The sequence below is a fragment of the Leptonotus elevatus genome, chromosome 7 (assembly GCF_054856555.1).
Source record: "Leptonotus elevatus isolate MCC_2025b chromosome 7, RoL_Lele_1.0, whole genome shotgun sequence".
Lineage (NCBI taxonomy): Eukaryota > Metazoa > Chordata > Actinopteri > Syngnathiformes > Syngnathidae > Leptonotus > Leptonotus elevatus.
The window spans coordinates 11,633,582-11,654,976 of record NC_141245.1 but is presented as its reverse complement, the minus strand read 5'-3'; the positions used below and the strand labels follow the sequence as shown (position 1 = coordinate 11,654,976).

At 39.4% G+C, this 21,395-nt stretch overlaps 1 protein-coding gene across 1 annotated transcript; it reads right to left on the bottom strand.

Annotated features, from left to right (window-relative positions):
* Positions 1 to 379: 379 nt before the first annotated feature.
* Positions 380 to 21,160, bottom strand: tlcd2 (TLC domain containing 2). Its single transcript, XM_086081540.1, has 4 exons — positions 20,628 to 21,160; positions 20,431 to 20,513; positions 15,582 to 15,664; positions 380 to 3,375 (listed from the first exon to the last, which is right to left on the bottom strand). The coding sequence occupies exons 1-4, from the start codon at positions 20,804 to 20,806 to the stop codon at positions 2,995 to 2,997; spliced, it is 726 nt and encodes a 241-aa protein (XP_085937666.1). The 5' UTR covers positions 20,807 to 21,160; the 3' UTR covers positions 380 to 2,994.
* Between the last annotated feature and the right edge of the window lie 235 nt (positions 21,161 to 21,395).

The following is a 21,395-nucleotide window of genomic DNA, read 5'->3' as shown; positions in this document are numbered from 1 at the left end:
AAAAATAAAGATCTTAAAGATAGGAATAACAAGAGGATTAAAAGTAGTGATGCCAATTTGTTTCAGTACCATCAGAGAAGTTCACTGCTATTTGTTAGTTACAAAACATATTTGTTTGAAATTTGTTGGCACGGAACAGGTGTCATTAGCCAAGTTGCAATTTTTGCTATTAACAGACTTATCAATTTACTGTCAAATGATCCCAAACCTTAATTCTGATGTCAGTCCTAGAAACACGCGTGTATGTGACAGATTAAAATTACATTTTGGTTGTGGCACTACGATGCACTCTTGTGGATATGATTCGAATTACAACAACGGCATGACACATTCATAGTGGTTCGACTCGTTTGCATAAAAAAAGACAAGGAAAAAGATGTAGAATGAGTCTCTTTATTATAACATGAAATTATGTTATTTTTCCTAACATAAATTGGGGTACGAGATACAAAATAATCTGTGCCAAAAGAAATGGTTAATGGCTCTCAAACAGCTAAACTGGAACCTCACACATCTCGCTGTAATCACCATTAAAACGTTGATTTTTGTCGTAATTTACATTATTTTCACATATTTACAATATTTAGTTAATAACAGTGTTAATATTGCAAAAAACTACCACTTTCATAAATGTATCTGAATTTGGCTGCCAATCATCAATACATTGCTTCTCAATAAGACAATTAGAAAAAAAAGATAGTTAGATTACACTGGTCTAAAAAGGTACAGTGAACTGCCTACATTTGCTAAAAACTTTTTTGAAATCAATTAACAGTAAACTGATATTTATACAAGGCTGTTGTGATCAAGAACGACTAGCGCTTCTATTTTCTGATTCGAAATTAGAACTGCTGGTATGCGTTCAATTGGGAACAATTTGGATGGACTGCAAGTTAAAAACAGCCTCAATTTTCAGGTCCGGCAGCATCAGTGGATTTAACACTGACCGTCTTTACAGCAACAGGTTGACATAAAAAAAATATTAGCTACAGAGACAACCAAAACGCAATTACAATTACTAGTTTCAAACGCTTTAAGCAAGTAATTTCATTGGTAACACAACACTTCTTTGAGAACAAATAAATTACAAATATACACAATTTAACCCCCAAAACAAAATAGAATTAGCTGGTTTTGTTCTCAAGCTAAAACAGATTAGGTATGATTTAAGCACCATCTGGTGACATCTAGCTGTTGTTGGTTTAATTTACTGATGGTGTTTTTCCGACTGCGTTCAGATATCCTGTTTTCTTGGTGGTCCATGAATGTACCTCATGCACAGTCAAAAACTTGAAAGTGTCTCTGCTTTTCTCCCAATTCAAGCTATTCTATGAAACTCATGTGAAGGTAGTTTATTTGTGTAGAATCATTTCTGAATACAGCCGTTTACGTAACATGGGTTCATGATTGTGTACATGCTAAATGTTTTGTCATCCTTCCCGTTTTAAGTGCTTTATCGCCATCTGTAATAGCAAACCTTTGGGGAGGGGGTTTCAGTTATTTGAAGATTTTGGCTACTCGCGACAGGGTTCAGTCCGTGTCCCCTGCGAAGAGCAAGAAGAGTTTTTATTCCAATAGAAAACCTCACAACGTGGCATCTAACTCTCTTATAGACAGAAATACTAGTATAGATCTACAAAATCAAAGGATTTGCAAAGTGATGGAGATACCTCTCCTCTTTTCTCATTAACTCATTCACTGCCATTGACGGCTATAGACGTCAAAAATTCATTTGAACTATTATTATTAGTTTAACATTTTTTTCCACTTTTGTTAACAAGAGTATGAAAACCTAGACATTTTTTTATTGTACATTTAGAACAGATATAAAATTTGTGATTAATCATGAGTTAACTAGTGAAGTTATGCGATTAATTACAATAAAAAAATGTAATTGCCTGTCGCCCCTAATTTTTAATAATCTTCTCTTTTTATTTTATTTTAAGAATTTATGGCAGTGAATGAGTTAAAGGTGACATTTCCAGATTTGAATTTGTTATTGTTTGTATTCGAGTACTTGGATCTGCGGAGTGCCAGCTCACAACGGCCATTGATTTGCAGTGTGGAACCGAAGAACTTTTAGTCTCATAACGCCACAAAAACTGCCGTGAGTTAGACAGAACGGCCCTCTATAACCAAATGATACCAAACAGCATATGACATGCGGATATTAAGTGTACTATAATTTTTTTTCTTGTGTGTACTTTAATGGAAGAAAGAATATCACAGACCTCTGATTAAGACAAATGGGAATCGTTTTAAATTATGACACAAAAAAAAATGCATGTTGTCTCCTTTAGGTCACTGAGGTAACTGCTGAGTGTGCTGCCCTTTAAAGGCCATCATTAGAATAGCACTTCCCTCCAGCCTGATAATTGCAGCAAAGCAGCAGACAGAATACATCCAAAAAGGCTTATTTGAGACTATTTCACAGGTTTCCTCCATTGCTTACAAACATAGTGGTGAGTGGTGACCCTTGGCTGGATTCACGCATGAATAAACGGGGCAGTTTATGGCAACAACTAGCGCTAACAATACTACACAGAATCTTTTCAGTTTGTGCGCATAGGCCAAACATAATAAGCCATGGTTAAGATCACGCTTATCATTTTATGGGGATTGGTTGTGCCACATTCGACAATGATTAACAGCGCTCGTTCTGGAAGAGGCAGACGAGTGTTAAAAGCTTTGAGGTAGCAGGTGGCTTGACGTTAGATCAGAGAAAAGACATCACCGTTGCATAACTAGTTTAAATCACGTTTAGATTTGGTTGGTTAACGCATACACACGTCATATACATGGTGATAAACATTAACGGCATGATGTGTTGCTTCAAATGGAGGAGCTACATTTGGAGCACCCGGTGAGTCTGTGCAGTGATGCAGTAGTCGCATTAGTATGTAAACGAGTAGCTGTCAGTGAAGCCAAACAGCAACAAACAAAAAAAAAAGGGAAGAAATGTACCAAACCTAAGCATATCGTCACAAAATGGGGCTATGTTTCCTTCTCTTTCTTGGCCTCCCGAGTGCTGCTCTGCAGGAAGTCGCTCCTGAGCAGGCGGTAAAACAGGATGATGTTCATGACCGTCATGACCGCCATGCCCACGCTGCCCAGCGTGTACGCCATGAGGGGCACCTTGTCTCTGTTAAGCACCAGCCAGCGGGTCATCCAGGCCAGGGTATTGATGCGGAACACCACGTAGGTGCCCAGGTTGATCATGCTGTTGACCCGGTAGACGGTGTTGGCGGCTTGGTTGGCCAAGCGCAGGATCTGCCGGAGATGGAGGAACACAGAGTTGATCTCCACCAACAGGGCCACCACGGCGAAACCGATGTAGCGGTACGTCAATACGGCCAGGCCAAAACAGGTGATCACCTAGGGGGAGACACAGGAAGGAGCAGAAAACTAAGAAAACACAATGGTGCCAATAAATTGTAGTCTAAACATGGCTTGGATTACATGGATTCATATTGTGTTTGTGGAATATGAATTAAGCAACAAACTCCAGCCATCTCATGGGGCAGCCATTTTGCCACTTACTGTCGACTGAAAATGACATCACAGTTGCTCAGGTAACGACAAATCACGGCACCGAATTTGGTCATGTGATGTTCACAAGCTGTTTTTGGATGATAAAAAAAAAAGTTTGCATTGATGGGGTATCTATTTATGCTCCAGATGCATGCACAGATATGCAACGTCTGATTTTGATGAACATCTGGAGGAGGGTTGATATCTCATTTCATGCATTTTTTTCCTTTTTTACATTGACATGATGCTTATTTCAATTGGAAACAAATAAATGTCACTTGAAACATGCAGTGTAAATCCGGTCAAAGTTAAGACAGAGTCATGTTTACACAGATTTAACATCATTTTACACTTACATGTCTGTTAAAAATGTTACTAAATAGGTTTAAAGCTTTACGTTTGTCAGCCAGCTGAGGATTTATGTATAATTGAAGTTAAAATACATTGAGATATTAAAGAGTATTGAAGACATAGTGGTTTATTTCAGTGTGTGACAGGATTTAGAGCAAAGGTCAACACACCTTAGCTAAGCAGTTGTTATAAAATTCGGTTGAATAACAACTAACACTAAATCGCCGCAAGGTGGCAGCATCGAAAACAAACAATTCAACAACTCGAGCCTTCATGACGCGTTGACACAACTCCTATTACCATAACATCCGATATTTGAGCTCACCCACTCGCCATTCCAACTCAAAGTGACGCAAGTAAACAAACAAAGTGTGATAAGTTGACATTATAGGGCCAGGTTGAGACAAACACATCATGTGAGCAAGTGGCCAATGACAATTTGAGTTTTTTGTGCCATCACTTTTGCAAAAGACTTGATTCAAATTTGATTTGTGAATCCCCACTAGAGTCCATAGTCAGCACAGGCTTGCTTATTTTCAATAGAATGGCATTTTAAAATGTGTATTTAAAAAAAAAAAAACGGGCCACTGAACATTCACTTCTGGTAATGCGTCTTGAAAATGTAACACTGTATTTTACCATTAATGGCCACGAGAGGCACTCGTGTTTATGAGAGACACAAAACCCAGGCTTACGTGAAAAACAATATTGGCAGCATCGAAAACAAACAATTCAACAACTCGAGCCTTCATGACGCGTTGACACAACTCCTATTACCATAACATCCGATATTTGAGCTCACCCACTCGCCATTCCAACTCAAAGTGACGCAAGTAAACAAACAAAGTGTGATAAGTTGACATTATAGGGCCAGGTTGAGACAAACACATCATGTGAGCAAGTGGCCAATGACAATTTGAGTTTTTTGTGCCATCACTTTTGCAAAAGACTTGATTCAAATTTGATTTGTGAATCCCCACTAGAGTCCATAGTCAGCACAGGCTTGCTTATTTTCAATAGAATGGCATGGCATTTTAAAATGTGTATTTAAAAAAAAAAAAACGGGCCACTGAACATTCACTTCTGGTAATGCGTCTTGAAAATGTAACACTGTATTTTACCATTAATGGCCACGAGAGGCACTCGTGTTTATGAGAGACACAAAACCCAGGCTTACGTGAAAAACAATATTAAAATGTTCTTGTTTGTGACAGCCCTAAAAACTAGTATTAAAAAAAACACAGAAAACAAATGCTGGTGGCACAAATGTAAAAAGCATTATGGAAATACTGACTCATGTTTAATAAAAGTAACAGCTCATTTCTGACATTAAAATGATTCCAAAATTGCTTTTGTTTCTATTCCACACCCTGACGGCACACATCCACACTCTCTGGACTGGATGACAAACACATCCATTTATGAGAGCAGAGTACCGCAGCAGGGTCACAACCAAAGGCTAAAGAGCAACGTGTATAGGACACAACACTGTTGAGCACTACACAAAAGGCACATTGATGAGGTGGTCATTTTAGAACAAAAAACATTGGAGGCCCTCAGGACAGCACGTCTGGCTTTGTTTTCGCCTCCGACAGGAAGTATTGCAGAGGTAGCGTTAATAACTTGCAAGGTATTTACTGTACATTATGTGTTTATACGGCAACCACTTTGCAAGAGGAGTCAGTGAAAGCGGTTGGAAAAATGGGTGTGGCTCAAACAAGGCCACCACAAGTAGGTCTATTGGAAGATGGGTGTCGGCCCTTAGAATAGTTTGATGACTGTAGTAGACCACAACAAATAAAAAATACTGCAAATGCGGCACAACGCTAAAAAGGGTTGGCAATGACAGGAAATTGTCTCAATACAAAAAAAAAATGAAAAGAGAAAACACAAAGGCACACATTGCCATTTGCTCTCAAAGTTAATACTATTTATTATTTCATGAATGCTAATTAGTTATTTTGCACTTGTCTTACAATGTCAATTAAAACGTTGCCTGTACACTTCGTCAATGTTTTATGATTGTGATGAAAAGCAGATAATGTGTGTTGATGGTGTGTGTGGGTGTGTATGTAGTACAAAAGTCATGAATATATGTATGCTTATTCAAGTATGACACAAAAGAAAATACTGCATAGCCACAACCTTGAAAACACACGTACGTCAAATAGTTTCTAGCGTGATGGTGGTTTATCCTTCCTTTATGGTTATGATGTTTGTGCATATTGTCAGCAGCCAATCGCAATCTCCCATTCCTAATCTTGGGAGTTAAATACTGATAGACAAGCATCTATCAGGGCCATTGCATAGTAGAAGTGGCGAGAAATATAAAGACCGGACCATAAAACGACTAGAAAAGGGAGAAAAGTAGTGAGAGAAAAAAATGTAAATGCAACAAAAGTTCTCAAGAGTTTGATGAAACAAAGAGATTTCTATGCTGCTGTTTACTGCCCTGACAGAAGGGGAATCCCAATAATTCTCCAACAGCTCCTGGAAAATGTTGGACATTTGGAATACTTCAGCATCAGATGGAACCCCATGTGGCACGCGTTACATCACACCACCAGAAAAGGCAGCCTTGTTGCAGCCAGACAGATGTTTTTGTGCACCTGGGCTTTAAAAACTCACGACTAAAAATCGAAAAGTGGGAAAGTGCGGCGTTGTTTCCCACCATCTGATAGCTATAACAGCTTTTACTTTCTTAGAAAAGACTTGTGCAAGATTCAACAACTGTCAACAAAGATGCAGGATGAGGGTCGGAAGTTTTACATATGCAGTTTTCAAGACATCAATAATCAATATGCGTAATCAGATTAGTGTAGCATAAGGAATATTATAGTACTTCATTGGTGAATTTGAATTTATGCACTTACTGGGCACAACAAATACCAACAAGCATGAGTCCCCAAAATAGTTACAAGTTTATATTCGGTATCAATTTTCTATGCCCAACTTGTAGGTTCAAACATTGTGCAGACCTTTTATATAATATAAGCAAAACAAATTTCAACATGATGATATCAGCTTTTTACTTACTTTCATACACATCATGCAAAATTTATTTAGATATATTTAAACAATTGGATTGTCAGCAATATGTTATGCCAGTATCCCTACTAATTGTACGAATACCAATAAATTAAATTAATACTGTACATAATCCCAGGTGACCAGACAGGCAGAGGTTACAATGCTTATCCTTTATGAGTCAGCAAAGTTTTCTTGATATTGCAGTGAAAAGCGCAAAAAAAAAAAAAAATAATAATTTAGATCCGAATATGGTCCGTTATTTTTCAACCCATACAATACATGTAATTAATTGCAACAGCGGGAAGACGTTGGAAAGAGAAAACTCAAACTGGTTAAAATGATTGAAAATAAAGCTCCGTAAAATGCATGCCAGAGGTGTGAGGACATCTTTGATTGTCCTCTATTTTGGGACAAGATATTTAAGGTAATTTATAATACCACTATAGATGTACAAAACAGTATTTGGAGATTGGTTCAGTCTGAGGAATGTCATTTTTTGTTTCTCAGACATACTTGTTTTGGCATTGTTATATTGTGTCCTCCTTTTGGAAATGGATTCATGCCAAAAGCTATTAATAGATTTTCATTGATCATAAAAACAAAAGTGAAATGAATAAATGAGGTGAGGTAGAACATTGGAGACGTACAAATAACAAATGTTTAGGACTTTGAGTTTCGTTGATCTTTGTTAAGACATTTGTGGACTGAAATTCTGTTGTTGTGCTTTAGTTTATTTTGGATTTTCGATTATAGGGATATTGTTGCCCTTGTCCATTGCTGGAGTATGTTGATAATAATAATAATAAAAAGTGTTATATGTGTAATGTTGTGCTGAGGAGTCCTCACTTTTTGATATACTGCAAGTCAAAAGAAACTTTGGTTTGAATGTGATCCTTCACAACTGTTGCAGCCAAAGCCACTCTATCTGCATTGTCTCCCTGCGGACTCAATTAAATGTTCCCGAGACAAACTGCCGCAGGACCGTCTTGTGTTTCCAATTTCAAGCAGGAAAACATAAGTAGCAATCAAGTAAACCAAGTCATCAACATGGGATGAGAAGACCTGCATGGGAGGGATGAAGATGTTACCAAAGAAAACTATCCAACAATCACCAGAGGCCCAACAAGTTAAGATGATAGGAATGTTTTCGACCTTCGGCAGTAAAAGATAAGACATAACAGGATACGCTGAACCTGATGAGGAAGATTTAAAAAAAAAAAATCTCATAAAAAGACCGATCACTCACACAAACCACTAGAAGGCTTTCCACGTATGTGTTATTCCAGGTCACTCAGCATTGTGAGTTACAGCTGATGGTAAAAGTTTACACACCCCTTTTCAAATGCCAGCTTTTTTTAATGTAAAAAAAAAGAAGAGATCAATACTTTTTAGACCATTAACGTCACCTATAACCTGTATGACTCATTTGATTTTTTTTTTAAATAAATCGTGTGTGGGGAAGCAAAAAATAAATAAACTGTGCGCACACTTTTAGAGCTGCGATGTTACTGTTTACATTCTTAAACCTTTAAGCCCTTTTACCAGTAACTTAAATTACACATATACAGGTGCTTGTCAAAAAAATAGAATATGCTCGAAAAGTTCAATAATTTCCATAATTCCATTCAAAAAGTCAAACTTTCATAGATTATAGATTAAAGGCCTACAATTTAAGTGATTTCAAGTATTTATTTGTCTATTTTTACATTATTTGGGCTTCCAACTCATAAAACCCACTAAATAGTGTGGTGAAAAAAATCACCATACATACTTCCCAGTCTTTTGCATGGAAAAATAAAAGATGGATGGTATTTTCAAAACGGTATGTCAATCTTCAATAATTGGGTGGATTTCCTTTGCCTTAATCACTGCCTCAATGCGCCGTGGCATTGCCTGGGGGTCCTGGAAGCCCAGGCTTTATTGATGCTTACTGTTAGCTCTTTGTTTTTGGTCTGGTGGCCCTCATTTTCCTCTTGATAGTACTGTACCACAAGAGGAAAACGAGGGCTACAATACAGTACAATCCATCCATCCATCTTTTTTATCCCATGCAAAACACTGGGAAGTATGTATGGTCATTTCTTCACATTATAATTTTTATTTTTAAATATCCTGGTTTCATGTGTTTTATGAGCTGGAAGCCCAAATAATGTAAAGATAAACAAATAAATACTTGAAATTACTTAAAATTGTGGGCCCTGAATCTATAATTTATGAAAGTTTGACTTTTTGAAAGGAATTACAGAAATTATTCAACTTTTTGAGGGTATTCAAATTTTTTGACGAGCACCTTTATATTTACACATCTGAACAGATCTTCCCTTTATTATGACACGAGAATTATTCAAATATACCTTGTGGTTGCAGAGATGTGGCAGTCACATCACAAAGATGTAAGTTACATCATTGTGTCTTTTTTTTTTTTTTAAGGGATTAGTAAACAGAAGACAATTTTGACAAAGCTGTTCTCTTCACATGAAACTTTTTCCCTGTGTTTTTTTTTTTTTAATCAGATCGGAAAGGAATTCCGAGATACAGACCACGGTAGCTGTTTCAATACAAATGGACCCGCATTCTTTCTGCCTGGACATGTCAGGACATCAAAACTAGAGAAGATGGCAGCTTGTCTAAAGACGGGGCAAGGGAAATTGCAACTAAAGAAGGCCTTCAATCATTCATAAAATTTGAAATGTGCCATGGACAATCTGGCACATTCTTATTGGATGAATGAGCAGATGGACACTTATCTCACATAAAACGAGCAAAAGCTCAAAGATCAATAACCCTCTGAAAGCATCACGTGGGGACCAGCCTGTGTATGCTCGGTTCCTTAACGTGAAGAAACAAAGAAGAAGCTCAACAGCGAAATGGCAACCACGCAGCCCCTCCTTAGAAACCGTAATGATTAAACCAGAGTTCAACGTATCAAAAGATACGCATCCATCAGGCGGAGAGCGGGTGGCGGTGGCCGTGACCGGGATCATGCGACTTGAGTTAACTGCTGTCGCCTGACAGCAGGTCACGTAATAGTCATGGACATATTTGGATGGAATCCACCGGATGAGCCTTAACAAGATCATCTAGCATGTTTCCACATTTCAACATCATTATACAGTTGAACAAATGTTCTTATACTTAAAATGAATGCACTAAATTAAAAGATCACTAGAATAGCACTCGGTAGAGCACACTGTTCGCCCTTGCTTAAATGACATTTTCAATCAAGTCGTGAAACAGGGTGCGGTTGCCCCCACCTTGCCTGTTAGCATATCTTTAGGTGAATAGACGGCTCCACGTACCACTCATACGTCAACTTTAAAGAAATACCACCTCTTTCATTGAATTCCTTAATGCTTGACTTTCCCCGGCCTGCAGCCTCTTTGGTATGCATGGCACATACGTGTCGGACTGTGTGACCCATCCTAGACCTCTTAAAAGACAAACAAGACTGCTTGTCTCAGTTCTGTGGGGGCAGAACCCCACATTGAAACACTCAGTTCTGCCCTTCATGTTGATAACTTCTATTCTGAGTCACTTGTGCCCTGATGAGTACAACAATTGGGGGGGGGGGGGGGGGGATTATGACTGCAGTAGACAATATGCAAGCGTGTTTAACTCATTCACTGCCATTGACGTCAAAAATTCATTTGAACTATTTCTATTAGTTTAACATTTTTTCCCCACTTTTGTTAAGAGTATTATTGTACATTTAGAACAGATATAAAATTTATGATTAATCGTGAGTTAAATATTGAAGTCATGTGATTAATTAAAATTCAAAATTAATTGCATGACTTCATGAGTTAACTCACGATTAATCACAAATTTTACATATGTTCTAAATGTACAATAAAAAAAATTATAGGTTTTCATACTCTTGTTAACAAAAGTGGGGAAAAATGTTAAACTAATAAATAGTTCAAATGAATTTTTTAAGTCTATAACCGTCAATGGCAGTGAATGAGTTAAGATGCCTTGAAATATACAACACCTATTAGCGCAGGCAAGGGAGGTTAAGTTCACTAAACCTGATGGTCGGACTGCTACATTTTTGTTGTGTGGTTTTTCAGGCATATTTTTCCCGCCAAATGTTGGGGTGGTTTGCAAATGGTATGACCTGCAGGCTGTTTTCCAATGAAATTCCTTGACAGTGACACCCGCAGAGAAAGTCCTAATAGAACAAGGGGCGCCGCTATTGTAGCCACAAGAGTGGGCTGTACAAGCTGCAAGAGTGGGTGAACACGGGGGGATGGTCGAAGATGTTTTGAAGCAGTACAAAGATATGGGGGCAAGAGAGTACTGTGGGTAAAATATGGAGTAAGGTTGCAACACAGAAATGTTTGAAAGGGGTGCACGTATTTGTGGAACGCCACTCGGGAAGCTGGAGGTTTGGTGTTAGGTGTGTTGTTTCCCAAAGGAGCCTGAGGTTCAAGTGGACACCAGATGTCTCTCCTCTAGTCTGGGTCAACACACTAAAAATGAGGGGGGGGGGGGGGCCCGAGGGGTTCCGCACTAAAGGAATGAGCCAGCTGAGATATAAACACACCCGTCACATTGTTTACCGCACAAAAATGTCCACATTGCCTCCCTCCTTCTGTGAAATTTTTTGTTCTCCATGCTTCAGTATGTGTTGAGGCATAATCTAATAGTAATGCCGTAAGGGGAAAATAGCAGGAGTTAGCAGTTAGCAAAACAAATGATTGTAAAGAAGAAGAAAAAAAGTACCAGACATCTACATACATTTGATTGTGTAAGAAACACCTGCTATTAACTATATTCCTCAAGATAGCAAGCAAGGATGAACAAGTAGGAACATCACTCTGAATATGCTAATGCTGAGTATACTAAAAGTAATACAATACTGTTTTAGCCAAAATGGACTTTTGTCGCACATCACAGTTCAATGTGACTGACTACATGAATGATGGCCTTATTTCTGCACTCGTACGGCTCATAAGTGGTACTCAAAAAATAATGTTTGGTTTTAGTGCCAGTTTGACATTTGAATACATAACTTGAATTTACATCGTATCCTGCAGTGAAAAATTCAGTAGTTGATCAGCGTCCTGTAATGGATTGCATAAAATGATGGAGGTTCCCCATGCTATTTTTGTACGTAGATTATACTCAAGTCAACTCATCATACAAGGATGATAGTTCATAGAAATACCCTTTTTTTTTAGGGCTGGAAAACGGAGACATGTTTTATTCTTATCCGAGGGTGCCACCACATGACACATGAAGCTAATGTGAGACATGCTTATGGTTTACAACTAAATACAAAATACAAAAAGACTACTAACAGTAATTGATTTGAATTAGAGATACAGAAAGCGCAGCCCAGATCTTTGTGTACAATATTGGCCCTCAAATAGCGGCAAAAATTAAATATAAAAAAATGAAAATTAAATAAAATGTTCACACCTTGATCTGCTTGAGGAGTGAATTGTATTATTGAATTGTAATTTTGCCTAATAAAAGCGGGTTGACACAAATTTCTGGAGGCAAACTTGGTTCAAACAAAGACAGAGAGCATCTGACTAGAACAAGCTCACATGTTAGGCGCACACGTACACGTTAAAAACTGTTGCCTAATCTTGTGGAAGTCCTCTTTTATAACCACAAAAGTGTGGACTCCAGAGACAGTGAGAGATGACCTACGCTATCTGGCCCTGTTTTTATTTCCTAGGAGTAGTTTTTATCCTGAAACAGGCCACATATAATTATTTGGTTTAGATTTGGGAAATTTGAATGTTGCATCGGCACCTTGTTCTTCCTCACTGAAACCATCCAACCATCTTAGCATATCCCAATAGACTTTTGTCAAGAAGTGCGGGACACCTTGGACTGATGGCCAGTCAATGGCAGAGCCCAACCAACCAATTTGTCATCTTCAAGTAATCTAACGTGCATGTTTTTGTAAAGTGTTTGAAGCCAGAGTCACGCAAGCGCCACATGGCTGGACCATGAGCAGATCCACATCCAAAACCTTCTTCATTGTCACACCACCACTGAGCTGAATTCATTTCTGAATACCATGAAAGGTCGTACTTTGCAAGCCACAGTGTTTATATTGTCCATTAGTGAAGGCCGAGGAGTCCAAAGGAAGCCAAATAAAATACAGTGGAACTTGAAAAATCCAATGTGCCAGCAACGTTCAACCAACATGTTCTGAAAAAATAAGCCTCTAAAGTCACACAAAAACAGACATGATGTCATTCAAGACCTCAACATATCTTGTGAGTCGTCAGTTCCATTGGCATCCAAACTCCACAAGTATGTACCGGTAGCTCTTTTTCCATTTTTTTTTTTTTTTTACCATGCTCAAGATGACATAAAGGAAATATAAGAATGATCATTGAGCTAGAAACAGAAAAGTATTACACACGTCTAAGCCAATGAGTAATTGGATTTGCCCTTATGCCAACTTAGTACGTAAATATACTAACCACCCCTCACACCGAGGTCATGAGTGATCAACCTATTTAAAGCAAATGCTTTTTACATCCCTATGGAATTGGGGTCAACCTATTTCTGGCCCAAAAATTAACCAGACATCATTTTCCAAATGACGCATTGTGGAATGGCTCTCAAGTAGCAATAAAATACAACATCCTCTTCCGTCAATAGGAAAGGGTAAAAGGATTCCATGGATTTGTTTTCTTTCATTGGAGTATTTGTCCTGACTTGAAACTTTCACCACAAGGCCATGCAAACGTTAAAGACAAAAACAGCAACTGTCAAGACTACTGCAGATGATATAAAGACATTCATTTATACTTGCATTGCATAAGGGTAAATACAGATAGTGTCAAAACAATTTGTTTTATTTGAAATAAAGATTGTGGTTATAATCCCCTCGTACATTTTTACAACTGAGGCACATTGTGCAGCATTCATTTAATATTCTGTGATAATGTGATGTTTGCACACTTGCACAACTAACTCTAATGAATTAACCTTACTTAAGATCAACCCACAGAACGGTCTCCCAGGATATCATCTGGTGTGTGCAGTTACGCTGGCTGTCCAAACTTAACTTGACTGTACAAATATTGGAGATTCTCCAGTTTAGTTAGCTCACTGACATTTTGTTGCATCTCTATAGCTGGAGGAAAAGAGTGAGGAGGAGAAGAAAGCCTAAAAGCAAAAGCGGGTGGTTTTTTTTTAAGCAAGAAAACTGGGAGCAAATGTGAATAACAGTTGGGGGCGGGGGCATTTGAATAAAGGCAAAGTCTCATCCCTTCATTGCTCTGGTGACAATCTGCAGCCAGCTGGCGCAACCAAAGCCTCCATTCATGGCCTTGCAGAAGGGAAAGGAAAGAAATGGGATCAGCAATCGTCTTTTAACCCAACACTGGGATGGCGCTGAAGCCAGTTACCACAAGTCTTTAAGAATGATGCTCTTTAAAAAACATTCTGACAAAGGTCTGCAATTATTATATTTGATCATATTATTTACGGATTAGGAAAGGAAGTAAAAACCGGTTCTTTCGAGAACCGACTCACAGTCATTTAAAATCGTCCCCTGAAAGTGCCGCTAATCGAGTCCTCTTATGTAACAACTTTTCCAACATGGCGTCATGACAGAGGCACTTTAAAATTTGATATAAATTTATATTAAATTAACATTTAAGGAAATCATGTTAAATATGCTCAGATTTTTATTTATTTTTTATAATAACGGAACAATTATTTGGGAGCGCCGCAAAAATTCTGTAAATATATTGGTAAGTTTGCCACGAAAAAAAATAAAAGCAATACCTTGTGGATTAAAAGAGAGTTCATATACTTTGCAAGACTGATGAACGTTAACAGCTCTCTGTTGACTGTTCCCAGTCTTAATGTTTAACATTGTTGTAGCAGTTGGTACAAGTATTTCAGTTTGTTTTTTTCCAGACCAGCGGGACTGGACATTAAGGCACTCTATTATTATCTTGTACGATACACAGAAACTGCAATAAGGTTTTTGGTCTCTTATATGTTGAGAAGAACATTCTATAGATTATTTTTTTTAGTTCAGATTTCACCAATTACACCAGAATTCACCAATTTGAAGGTTGCATCAGCACATCAGATGATCCTCGTTGAAGCCATCCAGCCAACCATTTTCACTCACACTTGTCTTCATTAGGATGACGGGTAAACTAGATGTCATCACTATATTTAAATTTTAAAAAATTAATAGAATAGAAGAGAAAGAAAAACCTACAAGTGACGGCAATAAATTGACGATATAAATCACTTTGGTTAGAAATTCCAAATGATTCACATGATGTAATTTCCTTGTGTTTTCTTTTTCCAGCATGCCAGGAACATGTTGAGGTGATTCAACCTGTTCATTCTGATGACGACGCCCGGTTTGCCAAGACAGTGAGAGTTTGACTTTGTCAAGGCCTAAAGTGCCTGGGGTGGGTTGTTACATTTTGCAATTGTTGCTTTATCCCTCCCTCACTTGTTCTTTGCAACAAGACAAGAAAGACGGGTATTTTGTCTTTGCCTCGACTACACTTGAGACGGGTGTGCTGGAGCTTTTGTACGACGACCTCTACGTTTTATTTATATCAATGTTGTGCACAGCTAGATTGTCCTCTTACAGACCTCAAATTGACCTTTCATGCAACCCAACTTAAAGCAGCTTAAAGAGCTTATTATGTTTGAAGACTTACTACAATGTGATGCAAGGCCAGCTCCCAGAACTGACTGAACTTCTGGTGTTTCAACATGTCAAACAGGTCATAGATGAAGTAACCTGTTGGGACAGAAAATGAATGTCACACTTATTTTATGGCAGTTTTTTCATTGATAAAAAAAACAACACGTTCACTGTCACAACAGCTGCTATAGGCATGTCACAGCAATCCAGGGGGACCCTGCTTCCATGACAACCATGATGGCAACCAAGATGCGTCTTGGAGAGCGGGGCTATTCATATCCACCGACACCCACCCAACCACCCTCTCGCCGCCACCAGCCGTATCCATGGTGACAGCTTTTCAGAATGCTGTAAAAAATAATGGAGTGGTGAGGATGAGGGCGGTGGAGTAGGGGTGAGTGAGGTGCTCTGTTGCGGCTAGAATTAGGACCATTATATACGTATGTGTGCGTGCGTGCGTGATGTGGTGTCATGTTTTTCTTTATTCTCACCTTAAGCTGCAATGAAGGTTTTAGGTGAAACCTAAAACCTGTACGTCACAGCAAACCAGGAAATAGTACCTACAGACTACAGTACTCCATTCAGAAAATCATCCTTCAGTGTTTTCATGTTGCTGTTATGTAGCCATTAAAAAAAACTACCATTCATAAAAGTCATTTCTGTAAGGTGTTTATTATGTGATACCCTTGCGGTTAAGAAAATGGATGGATGGATGTTGTGGATTTAAACCTCCCACCGCATGGGGGAGCAGTGGTGCCAATTTGCCAAAGGTCTGCATAAATGAGATGATGAGACTCAGGTGTTGCTAGTACTGAAAGTCAAGAAGCTTTTAGATCACTGGTTCTCAACCCCGGTCCTCGAGAACCCGTATCCAGCCTGTTTTTCATGTCTCCCCAGCCAACACAGCTGAGGATCGTTATCAAGCTTAATGCAGAACTTGCTGATTAGCTGATCGTTTGAATCACCTGTGCTGCTTGTGGGAGACATGGAAAACAGGCTGGGTTGAGGTACACGAGGATTGCAGTTGAGGCCCACTGCTTTTTTTGGTTTTATGTTGCATTCGAGGATGATCGGAACTCAGACTTTTCCGACTTCAAACCAGGAAGTGTGTACGGGAACTCGGAAATCCCACTTGCGAGGTCGGGAAAAAAAATGTCCTGTTTATCATCAATTACATATTGAAATTTTCATATCATCCAATTGATAGATTACTATATCCATCTTTGTGCAGTTGCATTCCATTTGGAATGTTTATTCTCCATTTACTGCCCTAAGTGTACTTTTAAATGACTTCATCCATCAGTTTTCTCTCACACTTGACCTCATTAGGGTCACAGCATGGGTGAGCTAAAGCCCACCCCAGCTGTCATTTACAGGACACATAGAGACAAACCATTCCCACTTCCATTCACACCAATGTAAAACTTAATGTATTTAATGATGTTTTGGGATATCCAGAGAAAACCCACGCAAGCACTTCAACCTCCATACAGGAAGGCCGGAGCCAAAATTCAAACCCAGAAATTCCGAACCTCAGAACTGTGGGGCAGACATGCTAACCACCATTTATTGTGCTGCTCGTGTTTCTTCCACAAATAAGAATCAATCGCAATAAACGCTCTTCAAAATATTGTAAGAATATTGTACTGTGAGGAAAACATATATTTTAATGAGTTTATCGTGATGAGTCTTGCAATATCTCAATGGAGGGAAAATTAGAAGGGCGTCTAAACTTTGCTGATGCCGGAATAATGTTTCTGTGCATGATCAGCACCGGAGTCAGACAGTTTCCACTGACTTCCATCCAAACCATGACTGGAGCACTTGGCTGAAAAAAGATGGAGCCTTTTTCCTCTCAAGGTCTCACAGAATCCTTAACTATTTATGTCCTCTTACCGAAAACAAAACTAGTTATTCTCCAGTGCAGTTACATGGATTGTATGGATATTTTTTTTAGTAGTAGAAAATATTGTAGGAATTGGGAATGTAAGCCACTAAATGTGCTCTGTGACTGACAAGTGGAAACATGACAGATTCAACAATTACTCCTAAATGTGTGCCTTGTGGTTGCATCGTGTTTAACACAATTATCTATGCACACCCATGAAGAGAAAACAGAAGCACACATTAACAGTAACACTAACTGGATTTGTCCCGGAGATGGTGGCGGAGTCCCAATACAAGGTCTTCTTTCACTAAACTGTAAACTATTGTTTAAATGCCACAAGAGTAGCGTGGCATCACAGCAAATAAACACATGTGGAGCAAAGTTCTCTCCAAAAATGAGCGTAACCTCAGAATCACACCACTATCGTTGATGGGGGGCTCAATTTTCCAGTGGAAAGTAAACTATACAAATCAGCGACTTCTTGCACTGTTGTTGCTCTTGTGACGTCACACAAATGTGTGTGTGTGTGTGTGGGGGGGGGGGGGGGGACATGCGGTGCCACAGACCGGTCATAATACCCTCCATTGAGGCTCACGTCTCAGCAACGCGCTTCATGCTGCCAGCTTCCAGGGCTGGGCTTCTTGGCGGAATGCTAAGCATCCTGGGAATTCTTGGGGGAGCCCAAGCTGCGCGGCACGCGGCCAATTAAGCTGTGGTTCAGGGGGCAGCCCTTAAACTGTTGAAGGATTAATTGGAAAATAGCAACAGATGCTATTTTAAGACTGTGGACAAGCATGTGGACTCGGGTTGGGCAGATTGTTGTTTTTAAAAGGAAAAAACACTAACCAATAACATCACACAAGGGTCCGAGCAGACACTTTCAAGCTCTTTTGCTGTGAGCCAAGTTATGACGAGATTCTGGGTTCTTCATGCATGTTCTATTTGAACTTGTGTGGGGTTTCTCCTGGCACTCTGGCTTCCTCCTACATTCCAAAAACATACTGTACGCACATTTCAGCCAAAATCTAATTGATATTGTTGCACAATATTTGTGGTTTTGCAACTGCTTTTTATGTGCGATTGAACGTCTGCAACTGGTTTTGTGGCAATTCAAAAAGTGAAATGCCCATGAATGGCACTGCAATGCTGTAGATGCAACAGACAATCAAAATGTATTGTTTTTTGTCATTGGAAGCTTGAAAATTTAAAATAAAATACTGGGAAAAAATGCAGATGAGATTTCACAAAATAAATAAATAAAAGGTTCCAAGTGTGAGTGAGACCTAGCAATAAACGAAAGGGAGCTGAGAGACGAACTCCCTTAGCGCTAGCCAAGACGAGGCTAACAACACAACATGGATGGATTTAAAATGGCACAAAAGATTAAAAAACATCCTGGTTTGTGCCCTTGGCCAGGGTACGATGCGGGATCCTAGGTTTTCATACTATTGCTAAAAAAAAAAAGTGTGTGGGGGGGAGGGGGGACATTAAACTACTAAAAAATAGTTATTAGTAATAGTAAATAGTAATTTTTGACATCTATAGCCATCAATGGCAGTGAATGAGTTAATTATGCTCTCGCAGAATTACTCACCATTTCCTTGTTGAATTTGAACAACAGGAAGCGCTTTGTGCATGTTTTAACTGGTAAAGATGTTGGTGCTTACCCCCCACCCTCCCTAAAACGAGACAAATGATGAGATTTGTATCCGTTGCCTTGATTGGTCAAAACAAATGTGCAGAGATGCCGTATCGTCCAATCAGCTCAAAGTATTGTACAGAAAACCACGCCTTTCCCGAACGGGTCTGCCTAGTGAAGTACCAAATTGATAATGTGAAGAACTCCCTCAAGTGAATCACAATTATCAATCTGGCTGGCAAGGTTACTAATATATACAGAATATAGCAATTGTGTTTTACAATAATACTCATCTATATTTAGAACTTTACAAATGCTGGAACCTGTGGCTAGAAAGTAAAGCGCGATGGCTCAATCAGTTAGTGGGGCAGTCACTGAACAAAATTATAAATGCAGCACTTTTGTTGTTTGCACTGTGTGGGGTGAATAGTGGTCACACCAGATCCTGACTGGTTTTGTGACCTCCCAGAACCCCATAATAAAGCAAAACTACACATTTGAGTGACCTTTTACTGTGGCCAGGATAAGGCCCGCACCGGTGCAATAATCATGCTGTCTAATCAGCATCTTGATATGCCAGACCTGTGAGGTGAGATGGATTATCTCGACAAAGGAGAAATACTCACTATACAGATTTGTGAACAATGTTTGAGGGAAATGTCCTTTTGTGTATGTAGAGATTGACCAATCTTAAGTGTTGAAAATGGCTTACACTCTTTGACAATGCAATGTTAATGGTTGAACAAACATGCCATTTGGGGAAAGGGGGGGGGGGTTCCTGAAAATGACCATTTTGGAGGTACAAAGATTTATACTTAAACTAAATATGAAATAATGACTAAAAAACATAGGGTCATGGGTAAGATGAAAACTACTACTACTACTACTAACTTATGGTGAGAATTTAGTCATCAAAGAACCTGACATGCATGTTTTTAGGATGTGGGAGGAAGCCCGCGTCCCAAGAGAAAACCCACTGAAGCACAGGGAGGCACATGCAAACTCTACACAGGAAGACCCACAACCTCAGAACTATGAGGCGGATGTGCTAACCCGTGGACCCCATTACATTAAATGTTAAGTACATTTTAAATGTGCAGTAATTGGTATAGACTGTATGTGTCTGTGTGCGTGTTTGCTATACAGTAGTATACACCAAGGAGGAACATGACGGGTTTCCCATATTGTCTTTTGGTAATATGAACAATATTAACAGTGAGGGCACACACAGTGAGGGCACACCCAGGGTGAAATTCCATCGTCACCACGAGGCCTCTCAGACAGACACACACCCAACTCGTTTTGTATTTGTCCATGATGTTTGATTAGACTCACCAATTGAAAAAGACACCAGTGCATGAGAATACACAGAGTGTGTTTCTATCAAATCTTCAGCCATCTCTGGTTGCTGGAAAAAGCTGGAAAACCAAAAGTTCAGTCACGTGATGTCTCAACAGTTAAAATAAAAATAAAAATAAAAAATACACAGTATATTATGATTAAATCGCTCATTAGAATGTGATTCTTATTACCAAAGCACTGCCCATATCGCGGTGACAAGACTGTGCACGAAGGACGTGGATATGTTTCTCCATTTAATCGTATTCCTGCTGGCAGCTTCCGGCACAGGTAGTCTCCCTACTCCGGTGTTGATATTTCGGAAGAATCCGTAGGATCCTCCGACGGTGAGAAGCACCGAGCTCAGCTCCATGTCCCCAAAAAACGCGTGAAGAGCGCGAATAGTTGACGGCCAATTGCGCTTACTGTGGCCCTGGCCGCCGTGGCTACCTACTCCTTGTAAAGACAAGCTCCACAAAATCACATGCCCGTGAAGTCACGCTCACACGCGCTTGTGAAAGCCCGAAAAAGCTTTGTTTTGATCAGTTGCTCTTCAGTCCGGAATCGGGAAACGTGTTGAAATGACGTGAAGTGGGTGCCGCGGCGCGTGGGGACTGGACGTGTTACGTGCCTCGTGCCCTGAACACCCCACGAGAGATAAATGGACCGCAAAGGCGTGACGACGTGTTCACAGAAACAGCCCCTGTTGTAGAATCTCACCCGTTGCTTGTGTAACTTTTTGACACTGAGCGAAACCAAACAGACTGCTTCTCCCCGCCCTACTACAAGGGGGCGCGGCCACGCGCAAGCATGTTTGGTGCTGCGTTCAAATGCCCCCAGAAAATACAAATTGTTACCTTCCAAAATGCTGTACATACCAGATAACGATGGATAAGGATAAACATGACCGGGCAATTACAGTATATTACTAGAATTAAAAAAGTAACCATGTGTACGTAAAA

Excerpts from the sequence above, each read along its gene's own strand:
- tlcd2 (XM_086081540.1), bottom strand. The coding sequence starts at position 20,806 with ATGGAGCTGAGCTCGGTGCTTCTCACCGTCGGAGGATCCTACGGATTC. Across the intron at positions 20,514-20,627 it reads GCGATATGGGCAGTGCTTTG|CTTTTTCCAGCAACCAGAGA; the intron begins GTAATAAGAATC and ends TTGGTTTTCCAG. Across the intron at positions 15,665-20,430 it reads ACTGGTGTCTTTTTCAATTG|GTTACTTCATCTATGACCTG; the intron begins GTGAGTCTAATC and ends CTGTCCCAACAG.